Here is a 13841-nt window from a genome sequence, read left to right as displayed (position 1 = left end):
ATTTCCTAAGCTTCCCTGATAAGAATCAGTGGTCATCTAGAATACTTATAATAGGAAGGAAAGTATTACCTTTTTTCTCCCTTGTGTCAGAGGTAGGCTGGAAATTCTAGGTAATTATTTGGGAAATATAGCACCTATTTAGGATTGCAATAAGAAGTTAAGGCTCACTAACTTCCATTGTTATAATTTGATCTTCATTCAATCACTGGGTAACTGCTGCATTCAAAGCCATGCATTGTATTTTGTATCCACCTAAATATCAGAAGCACAAGTAGAACTAAGTGAACCCATTAGCATCACCTGATCTTCAGATCATTTTTTAGCTGCAGAGTCATCCTTCCACCCCTTAGCCCCATAGAACAGCGTACAGATGGTCCTCAACTTACGATCTTGTTATCTTCTGGTAAACCCATATCGTAAGTCAAAAATACACTTAATACATTGAACCTACCGAACATGATAGCTTAGCCTAGCCTAAGAATGCGCTCAGGACACTGATACACCCTGCAGTTCAAAATCCCCTAACACAAAGCCTATTTTATATTAAAGTGTTGACTATCTCTGTAATTTATTGAATACTAAATAAGACTCAAATTCTGGTTCTACTGAATGTGCATGGCTTTTGTACCATTGCAAAGTTATAAAGTCCTAATCAAGCCCTTGCAATTCAGAGACCATTTGTATGTGGGTCTCTGCTAAATGACACTTGGAAGCGGTACTGCTTTGATCTAAGTGAGGATGCGGCTCTCACTTGGCTCCCTCTGTCAGGCACCAAAGTCTGAAGAATCAGCTCAATAATGAGAGGCTTGGCGGCATGCTGTTTGGAAAACCTCAAGCTGTTCCATCTTTTTCATTTTCCAAATGAGGAAACTGGTGTTTCAGAGACTGCAACTGGCCAAAGGTCACACAGATTATTTCCTTGCTAAGATTTGGAAAATACTGCAGTATTATCAGGCGCATCTTGATAAATCCTGAGGTGGGTTCCTTTGGAAAATGCCCTATGCATAAGCCAGAATGGGTGCAGTGGGTGTTAGTGGAAGATAAGGAGTTGTAAGATCTGTGAGGCAAATATAGGGCCTTTTTATCTCTACAGCTAATCTCTGTAATTCATTGAATACTGAATGTGAAAAACAAAATGGTGGCATGCTACTCAAAGTATGGTACTACTGAATGTGCATGGCTTTCATACCATTGCAAAGTTAAAAGGTCCTAAGTCAAGCCCAGGCAAGATTCCCCAGTTCTCCTCCTCGTGTCATCCTTTACTCACCAGGTCTGTAACCCTGATGGACTAGGTCAGGGTAATCTATGATGTTCTTACCCATAAAATAGGGATTCTAATAGTATCTACCACAGTTGGGTTATGGAAATTACATAAGATGCTATATGTAAAGTGCCTAGAAATACCTGGTCATGGGACCTGCTCAATACATTTTTAGCTATTACTGTTATATTCCACAGGACATGACTGGTCATAAGCATCATGCTAGTGGCAGTTCATGGGTGATGCCCTCAGTGAAAACTGGGGCACTATCCTCCAGCATGTGTTTTATGGATTGAGCCAGAGTTCAACAAACTGGCTTGCCAGCCAAATCCAGCCCACTGTCTGCTTTTGAAAATGCAACTTTATTGGAACACAGCCATGCTTATTCACTCTTGTAGTGTTTGTGGCTGTTTTTGCCCTATGATGGCAAAGTGGTTGCACCAAAGACCATTATGACCCACAAAGCCTAAAATAGTTATCGGTCCTGTATGTAAAGTTTCCAGGTCCCTACATTAAACGAGTATTTCCTGCCTGCTTCCAACAGTTAAAATGCACAGGTCCATGAATCAAGCAATACTGGCTTCTCTCAATATCATTCCCATTAACCCATCTTTAGAATTTACACTTCTGTTTCTGCAACTTTAATCTCTACTGGTTTAGATGTCCTGGACTTAAAAAGTTGGGGGACATGTCCACCTGGAAGTACACTGAGGGTTCCACTGAGTCTGATACTGTCTGCCACGTGGTCTCTTTGGGATTTCCACACCTGTGGAAGAGCAGGCAGAGAAAAGATATATTTGTCATCCTGAGAGGCTGGGGTTACTGCTACATAATTGGGCAGAGATTTCACAGAGATAACTCAGTGTTGCCATGCTCCACAGCTCTGTAAGGGCAAGGTAAGCAAGGGCTCTGAGCCCTCGAGATTGAACGCGTGGATCAGTGCACCAGGCGAGCAGCTTAGTACAGTTGAAGTAGCAGCCAAGAGTGAGGGAACTCCCGGAAGGACAGTAGAGGGTGAAGTTATTACTACAGCTGTGTGACCAGCAGCAGCAATGGGGACTAGGTAGTTCTAGTCCTGTATTGTGTTACCTAGAGATTACAGCTGGCCTCTCCCTCACAAAGTCTAGGGTGTGCATGAGTGGATCTGAATGGTGCAAGGGGTGGACTGAAGTAGACACTTTTGTTGCTGTCTCCTATGTGATTTTGGTTGCAGCCCTGGTGGACAGTTCCATGTGCGCTTAGACCTTAGCATCCCACTCCTGCACCACATGTCTCTTCACTTTCTGCTCCTGGGCCTTCTCCAAATATGAAAGAAGTTCACCGTGTGTGCAAGCGTAGCCTGGTAACACCCAGGAGCACCCCTCAACCAGTAGGGATTGGGGCCAGTGGGCAAATGCCCCAGCCTTAGTTCTTCAGACAGAGGGGCATTCTGTCATGTTCTCAGAGGAGGAGCTGAGGCCCTGCTGCCTAGGCAATACACCCACATACTGGCATTTCCTCCTTTTTTTGTGTTACTTTGTTCCCTACTCCAGTTTTTGAATATCACCTCCCAAATAAACTATTAAATACTTGAACCGAAAGTGCTTGTCTTATCTCTTCTTTCAGAGAAACACAAACTAAAACACATTAAGACGAGAAATAAGCATGTCTACTTTGGCTGCCTCTCTCTAGCATGGTACTGTCCTTATTTACAGATGAGATGGTCTTCTACATAGAAAACCTAAAGAAGGCCAGGTGCGGTGGTTCACACCTGCTAATCCAGCACTGTGAGAGGCCGAGGCAGGAGGATCACTTAAGGCCAGGAGTTTGAGGCTGCAGTGAGCTGTGATCACCACTGCACTGCACTCCAGCTTGGGCCACAGAGTGAGACCCTGTCTCTACAAAAAAAGAAAGAAAAAGAAAAAGAAAGGAAAACCTAAAGAAACACAGAACCAGAGCTAGTAAAAAACTTCAACAAGTGTGCTAAGTGTAAGATTAATTTATTTAAAAATTAGTAAATTAATTTCCTTTATAATAGCAATAACCAACTAGAAACTATAATGAAAGAGAAGATTCTGTTTATCATAGCAATAAAACCATAAAACAGTAAAGCTGTAGTAGCAATAAGACCACATTAAACAATGCATAAGATCTTTAAGGAATTTTAAGACACAGGACATGATAGAAGATCTGAAAAAGGGGCACATTATCATGTTTCTGATATTGTAAAGATGTCAGTTCTCCTCAAACCAATATATTCAACATAATTCAAATTAAATTTCAATGAGACTTTTCCCTCTTTTTCCTCTCAGGAACCCATCAAACTTATTTTAACATTTATATGAAAAAAAAAATGATTCACAAAAATAGCTTAGACTGATTTTGCAAACCAAAAAATAAATCCAGAGAGGCATCTGAAGACGTACTAAAAAGACATAGTCACAGCAGTCATTGTGCATGAACAATCCTAGATCAGTATAACAGGATAAAGCATTCAAAAACAGGCACATATATGCATGAATCTGAAATGTATTGACATCATGAGCTACTAAGGAAAAATGACTTATTTAATAGAGTGTTGATAAAACTGGCTCATTATGTGGACAAAAATACCTACAGACCTTTTATAGAAATTTAAAATATTAAATGTGAAAGGTAAAACCTAAGTTTAATACACAAAAATTTTGTGACCTCATGAAGTTCTCTTTAAGACCCCCAAAACACTGAGGCAAAAACATAGATGAATTTTTCTATGTAAAAATGAAGGAAACATTGGCAAAGTTATCAGGTGGATGAGAGATATTAACAGGGTCCAAACTGGTAAGGGATTAATATTTAAACAATACAAGGAACTTGTAACAAGCAATAAAAAAGACCTTGACCCAGCAGAGAAATAGGCAATAAACAAAAATATACTTGTTTCCCATTAGATCAAATTGTAAGATGTTAAAGATTCGATAGGTAATTTACAAAGAGAAACCCCAGTGACTAATGACTAGGTGAAAGGATGGATAGTCAACTGTATTGGGAATCTCAGAGATGCAAAATAAAATGAGGTCTCACTTTTGAAACATTCCATTTAGCACAGATGAAGAAGCTAGATGGTACCAGTGCTGGTGAGAGTATGGCTAAATCCAGTTTTCTCACGTATGTAGTGGAATTGTAGGCTGGTGCAGTCATTCTGGAGGGCAACCTGATCGTTCTGGGTAGAGTATATGCCTGGGATTTAGCACTCCAACTTCTGTTATATACCCGCTGAGAAACTTATGAAAAGTCAATAAGCGAATTTACAAAGATTTGGGTTTTTTTGTTTGTTTGTTTGTTTTTGAGACAGAGTCTCACCCTGACACCCAGGCTGGAATGCAGTTCAGTGGTGCAATTTTGGCTCACTGCAATCTCTGCCTCCTGTTCAAGCAATTCTCCTGCCTCAGCCTCCCTAGCAGCTGGGACTACAGGCACGCACCACCACGCCTGGCTAATTTTTTGTATTTTTAGTAGAGATGGGGTTTCGCCATGTTGGTCAGGCTGGTCATGAACTCCTGGCCTCAAGTGATCCACCCACCTCAGCCTCCCAAAGTGCTGGGATTACAGGCTTGAGCCACCGCGCCCAGCCCAAAGATTTTGAAATAGAATTAGGGCCAACCATTCTGCTATAGTAATGGATACTATGTAAAATGTGGCTGCATGCTAGGAAGTACTACACAATCAACAGGATAACTTACTGGAGCTACATACTGCAGAAGAAACACACCTTAATAAAAGCATTGTACGAAAAAAAAGGTCTATGGTATAAATCTATTTATTTAAACACACAAACAGGATTTTTCTACATACCCAAAATTACAAGAATGGGTCCCTATGAGGGCAATGGCAGAAATGGGTAGTCTGGAGATGAAGGAGAGCATGTAATGGTGTATAAGATAAAACGCCCACAGCATTTATTGGGGCTGTGAGAAGCATATGGTACAATACACATAAAAGGACCTTCAAAAATATAAATTGCGTTGGGAGGCCGAGGTGGGCGGATCACGAGGTCAGGAGATCAAGACAATCCTGGCTAACATGGTGAAAGCCCGTCTCTACTAAAAATACAAAAACAAAATTTGCCAGGTGTGGAGTCGGGGCCTGTAGTCCCAGCTATTGGGGAGGCTGAGGCGGGAGAAAGGCATGAGCCTGGGAGGTGGAGCTTGCGGTGAGCGGAGATCTCGCCACTGCACTCCAGCCTGGGTGCCAGAGCGAGACTCTGTCTCAAAAACAAACAAAAAAATATATATATACACACACAGACACACACACACACACAAATTGTTATGTACTCAGAATGTATTGTATTGACAATCTTAATGGTAAAAAAGAATTATTGACTAAGAAACTGCTTTGGTTTATATAAAGGCTGAACAGATTTTGCTTGGTCTTATTCAAAGGAAGGGATTTCAAGATAAATCAGGCAACATATAATGGCCTGAGCATGAAAACACTTTTATTTTGAACTCAGCATGAAACTTGGAGGATTGCTTTTCAAACCTTTAAAATCTTATGCTTTGATCAAATGAAAAACAAATGTGTATTCTTCATTTAAAGAACAGACTAGCATAAAATAAATAAGGCATTAGAAAATTTCATCATGTGTTTCTAGTTTGTTTTTTCTTAAGTTCAAAGACTGGACTCAAATTAAACAGACAATAGTGAATAACTTTTGAACCTGCAACTGCACATTCAACTTAATGGTATGTTCAGATTTGTTTGATAAGCTAATAGACTGATCAGGATAAATAAAACAATTTGTGTTGACAGCATTAGCTCTATGACCATTCCATACATCTCTTTAGAATTGAAGTTCATAGGCATTTGGATTTTCTGGGAGCACTGGCTGCCTCCATTGCTTAATGAATACTGCATTTCTCAAAGCCGTTTTGTTTTTCAAGCTACTGGTATCTTTTAACTATTACTTATAAATAGAAAATAGCTTATATTTTCAAGATAGCTCTTACCATGATCCTTCGATTTTCTTGGGTGACCAAATACTCCCAATGCTTCCTCCATTTGGCAGGGTCATGGTGAAAGGGGCAGCATATCCAATTTTTTCATCCGTCTGGATGCAGTAGAGCTCAAGTGGCTTATAATACTACTACCATGTCAATGGCATGCCCTTACCTTCTTAACACTTACATGGTGTGGTAAGGGACCACTGGTCGTTTTATGGACATCTTTGAGTTGACCCTTTCCCCAATAGTATTAGATATTTCTTTCTTTTTTAAATGCAAACACCAACTTGAACCAGATAAATATTTCTTTTAATCTGTAAAAGAACCAGCACAGTTCATAAGAAAAAAAACACAGATGATCCATATGAAAAAATCAAACCCTTACGGAACTGTAAGACTGATGCCACTTTCACTTACAAATATGAATCTTCTCCATCAAAGGTTGTTTTTTCCTTTAAGAAATGAGTGGTGGTCTGTGATTTTTCTGAAAATGTTAGCCCTGTTCTACTGTCTTGAAATTTAAATTTATATCCACTAAAACATCTCTACCTCTTAAAGTTTTCGTTTACTGCTTTTTTTTGTTTTTGAGACAGGGTCTCTGTCACCAAGGCTGGAGTGCAGTGGCAAGCACCACCATGCCCAGCTGATTTCTCTATTTTTTGTAGAGATGGGGTTTTTGCCATGTTGCCCAGGCTGGTGTTTACTGCTTTTTGAAGTCTAGAAGAAACTCTAAGAAATCCTGTCTTTTGTGAAGCAGTATCTGAGATTCAGCAATTTCTTCATTTTTGTGCATAATTTTCTTGTTTAAATTTAAATAAAAATAAACATTTTTTACGAAAAGTTCTGTTTGCAGGGGGAAAAAGGGTGCTTATAAATTTGGCTTTAATATGACTTGGTATAAATGTTCTGAAAAATTATTTGGTAATATATGTCAAGACCATGTGTTCATAGAGTAACCTAATTATTACATTTCCAGATACTTCTCTATACAGAATTCCATGAAGACATAACCAGATACATGAAAAAAAAATTTATGTTGACATATGTTAGTCATGGCATTAGAGGTAATAATAAAAAATGGGAACAATCTAAATGTCCAATAACAGGGCAGATGTATTTTGGGTAATTCATATGTATTAAAAATGTATAACTTATGAATTGACATGTATCACATATTCGTATATTCTATGTATTTTTTAATTTTAGAGACAGGGTCTCACTCAGTTGTCCAGGCTGAAATGCAGTGGTAGGGTGATCGTAGCTCATGCAACCTTGAATTCCTGGGCTCAAGCGATCCTTCCGCTTCAGTTGCATAGCTGGGAATGCAGGCGTGTACCACTATGCCCAGATAAGTTATTTTTATAGAGACAGGGTCTCGCTATGTTGCCCAGACTGGCCTTGAACTCCTGGCCTCAAGCAATTTTTCTGCCTCAGTCTCCCAAAGGTCTGGGATTACAGTTGTGAACCACTGTGTCCGGCCTTCATAAATAATATTAATCTATACTGATTCACTCTGTAGCCATTAATAGAAATCAGGGTTTCATGGAATGTTTATGATACAATACGAAGTGAAAAAGCAGTACACAAAACTGTACAAATAATAGCCCAATTTTGAAATACAAACACAGAAGACTTTTAAGTAAGTTTTGAGTTATTATTTGGCAACATAAGTCTCCTTTATTTACCTTTCAAATTTGCAGTTGTCAAGAATTCCTTTCCTTTTTGCTGATTCAACAGATTGTAACTTGCTGAGCAAGTCACTGGGCTACTAGGTACTATACCTCCTTCCATTTGTAATGGACACTTCAGCTTTAAAGTGCTTTCATACATATATGTTCTTACTGCACAAGCAAAATCCTATGAGGGAGACAAGTATTGATTTTCCCATTTGACAAATGAGGAAATAGTCTTCAGAGAAACTGGACCAGTTGTCTTGACATAATCACATGACTAGTAAGTACAGAGTGGGGACCGGAGATTTAGCCTAGTGCCGTTTTCTTTATGCTTTTAAACTTACCTGTTTTATGGGTGGTCTACATAGAGTCACCATGTGGCACAACTCCACGGAGCCCCATTTGTAGTATCCTAAGGGGATGGAATCCCTTAGGGTTGAAAACTGTGTGATCATACATAGTGCATAATGTGGGCACCTTGCCCGTGTGGCACTTCAGTGTATGCCTGCTGGTTTTCCTCTACCAGTGTCTGCATTCCTTTGCCTGCAGGCTTGCTCAGAAGCCAGCAAAGGCTGCTTTGTCTATTGTACGTGCTAGGGAATTACTACCATTATCCCAGAGTGGTCTTCCAACCAAAGTCCTGGCCCTCAGCTGGGATAAGTCTGAATTGTTTGTTCTGGTTTTTCCTACACTGTTTCTCAGCATTTTACCCCAAGAATTAGGCTTTGGCAGCCTATACTGTCATGCAGCTAGACAACACGCCCTTTACTGGCACCTTCTCTTCTTCTCCCCGTCTTTGCCACTCCACTATCCCTATTACCTACACCTCTCAAATAAACCACCTGTCCTGGAATCTTCATTTCAGGAAAATACAAACAAAAATGCCATAAATGACAGCCTGTGCTTAAAGGCTAATTGGGTACCTGAAATGTGTAGCTGGTGTAATAAACAGAGAAATGTGCCAATTAATGTCGTTTTCGGACATAGAGAACAAAGTCTCATGATAAAAGGCACATTACCTGTTACAACTTAGAAAACAGACAACTCTCACATCTGCTATTATATCAAGTTTTTATTAAGAAGTAAAGTGCTCAGTATTACACATTAATAACATTTTTGATTGTTGAGAAAGACTTGCATATGTAACATCTTTTTAATAATACCAGTACACCGGGAAAGATAATAGGGAAGAGATGAGGGGGGAATTCTCCATGACTAAAGAAGAAAAATATATGTAATTTATGGGTAGAAAGGAGGAATTCTGCGAAATTTTGCAAGTGAAATGAAAGATGGTATAATAAAAAGTATCATAAAAAGACTTTGTAGTGACCATAATTGATATATGGCACATGGTCGATACACATGGATACCACATAATAGTTGCACTTCAAATTGAAGTTTGTTTACATGTAACAACATGGTACATATACATAAATACGTACAGTCAATATCCCTGGAATGCAAACTTTAGTATGTAGTAATAAAGAACTTTGTGTAGCATATTCAAGAGAAAGTAAAGATAGAGATGAAGCCATGAGGAAAAAACTTAACAGAAACCCAGTATGTTTCACTTTCGAACTGGAAAGGCCTATTTGCTCATGTTCTCATTGGAGATTGGACTGACATTCTACCAGTTAAATGAACAACTTGTGAATTTAAAATATAGCATTAAACGACAGGATTCTCTTGGTTCTCCAGATGAGGGTTATTCAAGAGCACTGCATGCTCTTCTGCTTATTAGCTCTCAAAATGTCACCTTACTCAACATTTCTGTAAACCATTTTTTTTTTTTGAGAAATAGATTTCTCCCCATACATTTGGGTGAGACCGTCTCGTAAAGAAAACAGTGTTGCTAACTCAAATTTTGGCTGATACTGTCTAATGTATGAACTTTCAATACCAAAACCTCTTTCTTATTAGATTGAGCTCCATTTGGATTATACATTCTAGTTTTGAAACACAGGATCAAGAATACTTGAGTACTGTATTTTTTATTTTTGCATTTTCTGTGGAGATGGGGTTTCGCCACATTGCCCACGTTGGTCTTGAACTCCTGGGCTCAAGTGATTTACCTGCCTCGGCCTCCCAAAGGGCTGGGATTACAGGCGTGAGCAGTCATACCTGACCGAGTACTATATTCTTAAAATAGTTTAAAACCAAATGCTTTATGGATTTCAAAACTTTCTTAAGATTTTGCTTAAAATGAACATAATTGTTGAATTAAAACTTTCAGTGCATACTAAAAATTTAGTAACTTGTTCTTACTAGATTCATTATAACATTAAACTCAGTTGCAAATGAGTAGAGCCACATGGGAAAAAGAACATGTAGACTGGCCGGGCGCGGTGGCTCAAGCCTGTAATCCTAGCACTTTGGGGGGCCGATGGGCGGATCATGAGGTCAGGAGATCAAGACCATCCTGGCTAACACGGTAAAACCCCGTCTCTACTAAAAATACAAAAACTAGCCGGGCGAGGTGGCGGGCGCCTGTAGTCCCAGCTACTTGGGAGGCTGAGGCAGGAGAATGGCGTAAACCCGGGAGGCGGAGCTTGCAGTGAGCTGAGATCCGGCCACTGCACTCCAGTCCGGGGGACAGAGCGAGACTCCGCCTCAAAAAAAAAAAAAAAAAGAACATGTAGATCAATCTTCATGCTAAACTAACCATTAAAAGAAATTAAACTTAGTGACAATTTAGGGCTTCCTCCAATTCTCCTGTGTTATGGTTAGAGACGCCATTTTATCCTATAACTGACCTTTGGTGGTTTTACTCAGCTTATTCAAATTGGAGCCAAAATAATGTAAAAATTAAGTGATACAGGTAGTCCCACAGACATCAGATATGATAAACTTACAAAAAAGCACAGTATTTAACATTCATCTTAACCATTCACACAGATTCTATCCTAATGACTACATACCCATTCTATGATTTGGAGTTCTGTTCCATTTTATCTTTTAGAAAAGTTTACCCCAGGAAGGTAGTTGAAATAAAAGGCTCCTTTCTTAAAAGAAAACTATGTATTAAGCTCATGAACTATGCCAGAGTGGAAAGGAATGCCCCATTCTCCTTCACACACTTGGAAAAAAATAACAATACTGATTTTTGTGACTGGAAATGAAACTCAGAAGCCCTTTGACAGTTTTCTAGCTTTAAAAGGCTACTTCATTGTCAACTGAGAAGACTCAGGCATGGTGGCAACTGGGCGTACCACTCAATACACTTCACGAAGATTTTTTTTTCTGTACTCAGTATTTACACCTAGATTTCTTATATGAGAAAAAGAAAAAAAAATCTTTGAACCATGGGTAAAGTTTATATAAAATAAATTAAAGTGCAGAAGGTTAGCAATCGGTCACAAAGACTTGCATCCTATGGTGGTCAGGGCATATAAATAGTGTGCTTGTTACAGCAACTCAGGACAGCCCCTTCCTCACTTATTAGAAACACACATACTAACACACACATATCATACGTGGACATTAGAACTCCCATTTCCACCTGCACCTTCCATGCCTTCTGTAGACTGGGAGGAAGATGGGCGGGAGCTTCTGGGGTGAGGTTGACCATTTAGTCCCACTGGCGTGCCTAAACCATGACTGATCTGGGAAGCTGCATCATCGGATTCCCAGCGTTCCAACTCTTCACGCACTAGCCGTTCCATCTGTTCCCTATGGATTTCACTGTCACGACCCAGCCTTTCATCCTAGAAAGGGAAAAAGAAACCAGGGTGTTGTGGGCAGTAGAAGGAAATGCGTTAGGAAGTCCAGGGACCAAATAATGTGCAGTTTGGTAAGGCTGCAGATTTACAGCATATAATAGCAAATCTCAGAGTTGCTGGAGTAATTTTTCACTTAATTCTACCCTGCAGTGAAGGCAGGACCATTAGCATATGCAGTATTAAGAAGGTAACACCTCCAGATTATAATTTTACCTGTAGCTATGAAGATAAACATCTCAGCGTAAGGGTTAGACAGTAAGACTACCTTGATGTTTTATAGAGAGATATCTTATAGAAAGAGTGTTTCTGTTTCAGAGAGAAAAAAAATATCTGAAAATGAGAGTAAATGGAAACATCATTGTGAATTTCTATAAATGTCAATTTTTTTTTAACTCTTCTTCAATACTTCACATACAACTGTCACCAGCATATGTTTTCATTACTAACACCATGCTCAGCAGTGGTGTTTTCAGCTCATGACTACTGACCTCGGCCACCCCATCCAGCAGCCTTCCCAGCACCTCCCTCCTCTTCAGTTTGGCTCGCTCCATAATCTCCAGCTTCACGATCACGGCATCGATCTTGGACACTATGCTGCCAATGGAATGTTCCATCCGGTCCACTCGTCTAACCAGGCTGCAAGGAAAACACAGTACAGAGGGACAAAGCACTTGTCATTCATTGTCTTTTCAGCCCCATTGGCTTTTTGAATGGAAGTGCTAAGATTTTTTTCTTAAGCGACAATCATTTGAAACACTTTCTAAATTGTCTCAAGCTTTACAGATAAACTCTTGGATGCTGCTGGAGGAAGTGTTAACTCGAACAACTTTCCTGCAAGTCAGCGCATATCAGAAGTCTTAAGAATGTACGCCTAACCCTTTATTTAGACATTCCATTTTTAGAACATTTTCTAAAGGAAAATTTTACAAGTATATGTATAATTTTTGGCTATAAAAGAGTGCTGCTTCTTAATAGCGGATCACTGAAAAATGGCTACATCAAACAACCAATGGGGGGGTGGGGCATGGTGGCTCATGCCTGTAATCCTGGCACTGTGGGAGGCGGAAGTGGGCAGATTGCTTGAGGCCAGGAGTTTGAGCTAGCCTGGGTAGGATGGCAAAACTTCAACTCTAAAAATTCTAAAAAACAGGTGGGCATGGTGGCATGTGCCTGTACTTCCAGCTACGTGGGAGGCTGAGGTGGAAGGATCACCTGAGCCTTGGGAGGTTGAGGCTGCAGTGAGCCATGATCATTCCACCGCACTCCTGAACTCCAGTCTGGGTGACAGAGTGAGACCCAATCTCAAAAGCGAAAACAAAAACAGACAAACAAACAAACAAACACCCAAAAACTGATACAAAATTAAATAATCATTGTTCATCCATACAATAAAATTCTAAGGAGACGTCAGACATTATACTGTGGCAGACTATTTAATGAAATAGAATTAGGTTCACAATATGTTAAATAAAGCTTGAAAAACAGTATGAAAACAGCATGTTCACTTATAATTCTATTATTTTAAACTTAAAAAATGTATACAAATACTTTCAAAAATTGTAAGCCAAAGACAACCTCTGCAATGGTGGCAAGAGGGTTCTGTAGACTCTCTCTTTAGTGGAACAACTGTAACTGTTGAAAATTATTTTTTAAAACTCAAATATTTAAAATTTCTAGAAACTTTTAAGGGCATACAGCAAATGAAAAAGCATTCATTCAAGAAAATCTACTAAATGTTAGTATGAAGAGATTCTGTGGCATTGAAGCCATAATCTGAGCCTTCTCCCCTGTCCCCAGCTCATGTGATAGAAGCACAACTTCACATGGGTGCAGCTAAGAGCACAGGGCACCCTCCTCCCCCAGCTTCTAGTCCAGGGCTACAGTATCTCCCAGGGAGGGGCAGGCTGCCAGCATGTCTCATCCTAACATTTCCACTCTTTTTCTTTTTTTTTTTGAGACAGAGTCTTGCTCTGTCACCCAGGCTGGAGTGCAGTGGCGTGATCTTGGTTTACTGCAACTTCTGCCTCACAGGTTCAAGCGATTCTCCTGCCTCAGCCTCCTGAGTAGCTGCGACTACAGGTGTGCGCCACCATGCCCAGCTAATTTTTTGTATTTTTAGTAGAGATGGGGTTTCGCCATGTTGGTCAGGCTGGTCATGAACTCCTGGCCTCAAGTGATCCACCCACCTCAGCCTCCCAAAGTGCTGGGATTACAGGCTTGAGCC

The 13841-nt window shown here is 39.9% G+C and overlaps 1 protein-coding gene across 1 annotated transcript in view; it reads right to left on the bottom strand.

The window, feature by feature from the left end:
* Window positions 1-8950: 8950 nt before the first annotated feature.
* PKD2 (polycystic kidney disease 2 (autosomal dominant)) overlaps window positions 8951-13841 on the bottom strand; it is a 71095-nt gene continuing 66204 nt past the window's right edge. Inside the window, exons 14-16 of the mRNA XM_011951829.1 lie at window positions 12106-12253; window positions 10534-11602; window positions 8951-10225 (exon numbers count right to left, since the gene is read on the bottom strand). Coding sequence (XP_011807219.1) covers window positions 11366-11602; window positions 12106-12253 — 385 coding nt within the window. The 3' untranslated portion in view covers window positions 8951-10225; window positions 10534-11365. The remainder of the gene's footprint in view (window positions 10226-10533; window positions 11603-12105; window positions 12254-13841) is intronic.

Source organism: Colobus angolensis, unplaced genomic scaffold (genome assembly GCF_000951035.1).
Source record: "Colobus angolensis palliatus isolate OR3802 unplaced genomic scaffold, Cang.pa_1.0 Scaffold328, whole genome shotgun sequence".
NCBI lineage: Eukaryota > Metazoa > Chordata > Mammalia > Primates > Cercopithecidae > Colobus > Colobus angolensis.
This window is presented reverse-complemented; position numbering and strand designations above follow the sequence as displayed.